At 48.1% G+C, this 2,500-nt stretch overlaps 1 protein-coding gene across 1 annotated transcript in view; it reads right to left on the reverse strand.

The window, feature by feature from the left end:
* LOC139375515 (multiple PDZ domain protein-like) overlaps positions 1 to 2,500 on the reverse strand; it is a 108,160-nt gene that overhangs the window by 12,318 nt on the left and 93,342 nt on the right. The window contains exon 32 of the mRNA XM_071117348.1: positions 1,919 to 2,030. Within this exon, the coding sequence (XP_070973449.1) occupies positions 1,919 to 2,030 (112 nt within the window). The remainder of the gene's footprint in view (positions 1 to 1,918; positions 2,031 to 2,500) is intronic.

Consider the following 2,500-nt stretch of genomic DNA (forward strand, 5'->3'; position numbering starts at 1 on the left):
CCCCACTGTTCCTAGACCAGTTAACCCACTGTTCCTAGACCAGTTAACCCCACTGTTCCTAGACCAGTTAACCCACTGTTCCTAGACCAGTTAACCCCACTGTTCCTAGACCAGTTAACCCACTGTTCCTAGACCAGTTAACCCCACTGTTCCTAGACCAGTTAACCCCACTGTTCCTAGACCAGTTAACCCCACTGTTCCTAGACCAGTTAAACCCACTGTTCCTAGACCAGTTAACCCCACTGTTCCTAGACCAGTTAACCCACTGTTTCCTAGACCAGTTAACTGTTCCTAGACCAGTTAACCCACTGTTCCTAGACCAGTTAACTGTTCCTAGACCAGTTAACCCCACTGTTCCTAGACCAGTTAACCCCACTGTTCCTAGACCAGTTAACCCCACTGTTCCTAGACCAGTTAACCCCACTGTTCCTAGACCAGTTAACCCCACTGTTCCTAGACCAGTTAACTGTTCCTAGACCAGTTAACCCACTGTTTCCTAGACCAGTTAACCCCACTGTTCCTAGACCAGTTAACCCATTGTTCCACTGTTCCTAGACCAGTTAACCCCACTGTTCCTAGACCAGTTAACCCACTGTTCCACTGTTCCTAGACCAGTTAACCCCACTGTTCCTAGACCAGTTAACCCACTGTTCCACTGTTCCTAGACCAGTTAACCCACTGTTCCTAGACCAGTTAACTGTTCCTAGACCAGTTAACCCACTGTTCCTAGACCAGTTAACCCACTGTTCCACTGTTCCTAGACCAGTTAACCCACTGTTCCTAGACCAGTTAACTGTTCCTAGACCAGTTAACCCCACTGTTCCTAGACCAGTTAACCCCACTGTTCCTAGACCAGTTAACCCACTGTTCCTAGACCAGTTAACCCACTGTTCCTAGACCAGTTAACTGTTCCTAGACCAGTTAACCCCACTGTTCCTAGACCAGTTAACCCCACTGTTCCTAGACCAGTTAACCCACTGTTCCTAGACCAGTTAACCCACTGTTCCTAGAACAGTTAACCCACTGTTCCTAGACCAGTTAACCCACTGTTCCTAGACCAGTTAACCCACTGTTCCTAGAACAGTTAACCCACTGTTCCTAGACCAGTTAACCCACTGTTCCTAGACCAGTTAACCCACTGTTCCTAGACCAGTTAACCCACTGTTCCTAGACCAGTTAACCCACTGTTCCTAGACCAGTTAACCCACTGTTCCTAGAACAGTTAACCCACTGTTCCTAGACCAGTTAACCCACTGTTCCTAGACCAGTTAACCCACTGTTCCTAGACCAGTTAACCCACTGTTCCTAGACCAGTTAACCCACTGTTCCTAGACCAGTTAACCCACTGTTCCTAGACCAGTTAACCCCACTGTTCCTAGACCAGTTAACCCACTGTTCCTAGACCAGTTAACCCACTGTTCCTAGACCAGTTAACCCACTGTTCCTAGAACAGTTAACCCACTGTTCCTAGACCAGTTAACCCACTGTTCCTAGACCAGTTAACCCACTGTTCCTAGACCAGTTAACCCACTGTTCCTAGACCAGTTAACCCCACTGTTCCTAGACCAGTTAACCCACTGTTCCTAGACCAGTTAACCCACTGTTCCTAGACCAGTTAACCCACTGTTCCTAGAACAGTTAACCCACTGTTCCTAGACCAGTTAACCCACTGTTCCTAGACCAGTTAACCCACTGTTCCTAGACCAGTTAACCCACTGTTCCTAGGCCGTCATTGTAAAATAAAAATAAAAAATAATCAAAGAGTGAATCTCTCACAGTCGTCTCCTCGCCTCTCTGTCTCCCTCTGGTGGCTAAACTTTTTTTTACTGTAGTTTACTTTAAGTTACTCTTTACAATGGAGTTGGTATGTTGTTTAAACACTGTGAAATATGTTACGAGTCGGCTCAATCTCACTCACAGTGGTCCTGTCCTCTCTGGCGGCTCTCTGTCTCCCCCTGGTGGTGGCTCTGGACCTCATACACAGTGGACGGTGTCAGGGTGGAGCTGTCACTACCTACGGAGTCACCACTCTGCACGACACGAACATTACAAACTTTTAGAGCAGGCGAGTTTTGACAAGAGAAAGACAAAAGCCACAGTGTGACGATAGACATGATGTTGGTGGGGACAAGAGGCCGTGAAGCCACAGTGTGACGATAGACATGATGTTGGTGGGGACAAGAGGCCGTGAAGCCACAGTGTGACGATAGACATGATGTTGGTGGGGACAAGAGGCCGTGAAGCCACAGTGTGACGATAGACATGATGTGGGTGGGGAGAAGAGGTTGTGAAGCCACAGTGTGACGATAGACATGATGTTGGTGGGGAGAAGAGGTTGTGAAGCCACAGTGTGACGATAGACATGATGTTGGTGGGGAGAAGAGGTCGTGAAGCCACAGTGTGACGATAGACATGATGTTGGTGGGGAGAAGAGGCCGTGAAGCCACAGTGTGACAATAGACATGATGTTGGTGGGGAGAAGAGGTCGTGAAGCCACAGT

Source organism: Oncorhynchus clarkii, chromosome 19 (genome assembly GCF_045791955.1).
Source record: "Oncorhynchus clarkii lewisi isolate Uvic-CL-2024 chromosome 19, UVic_Ocla_1.0, whole genome shotgun sequence".
NCBI classification, from domain to species: domain Eukaryota; kingdom Metazoa; phylum Chordata; class Actinopteri; order Salmoniformes; family Salmonidae; genus Oncorhynchus; species Oncorhynchus clarkii.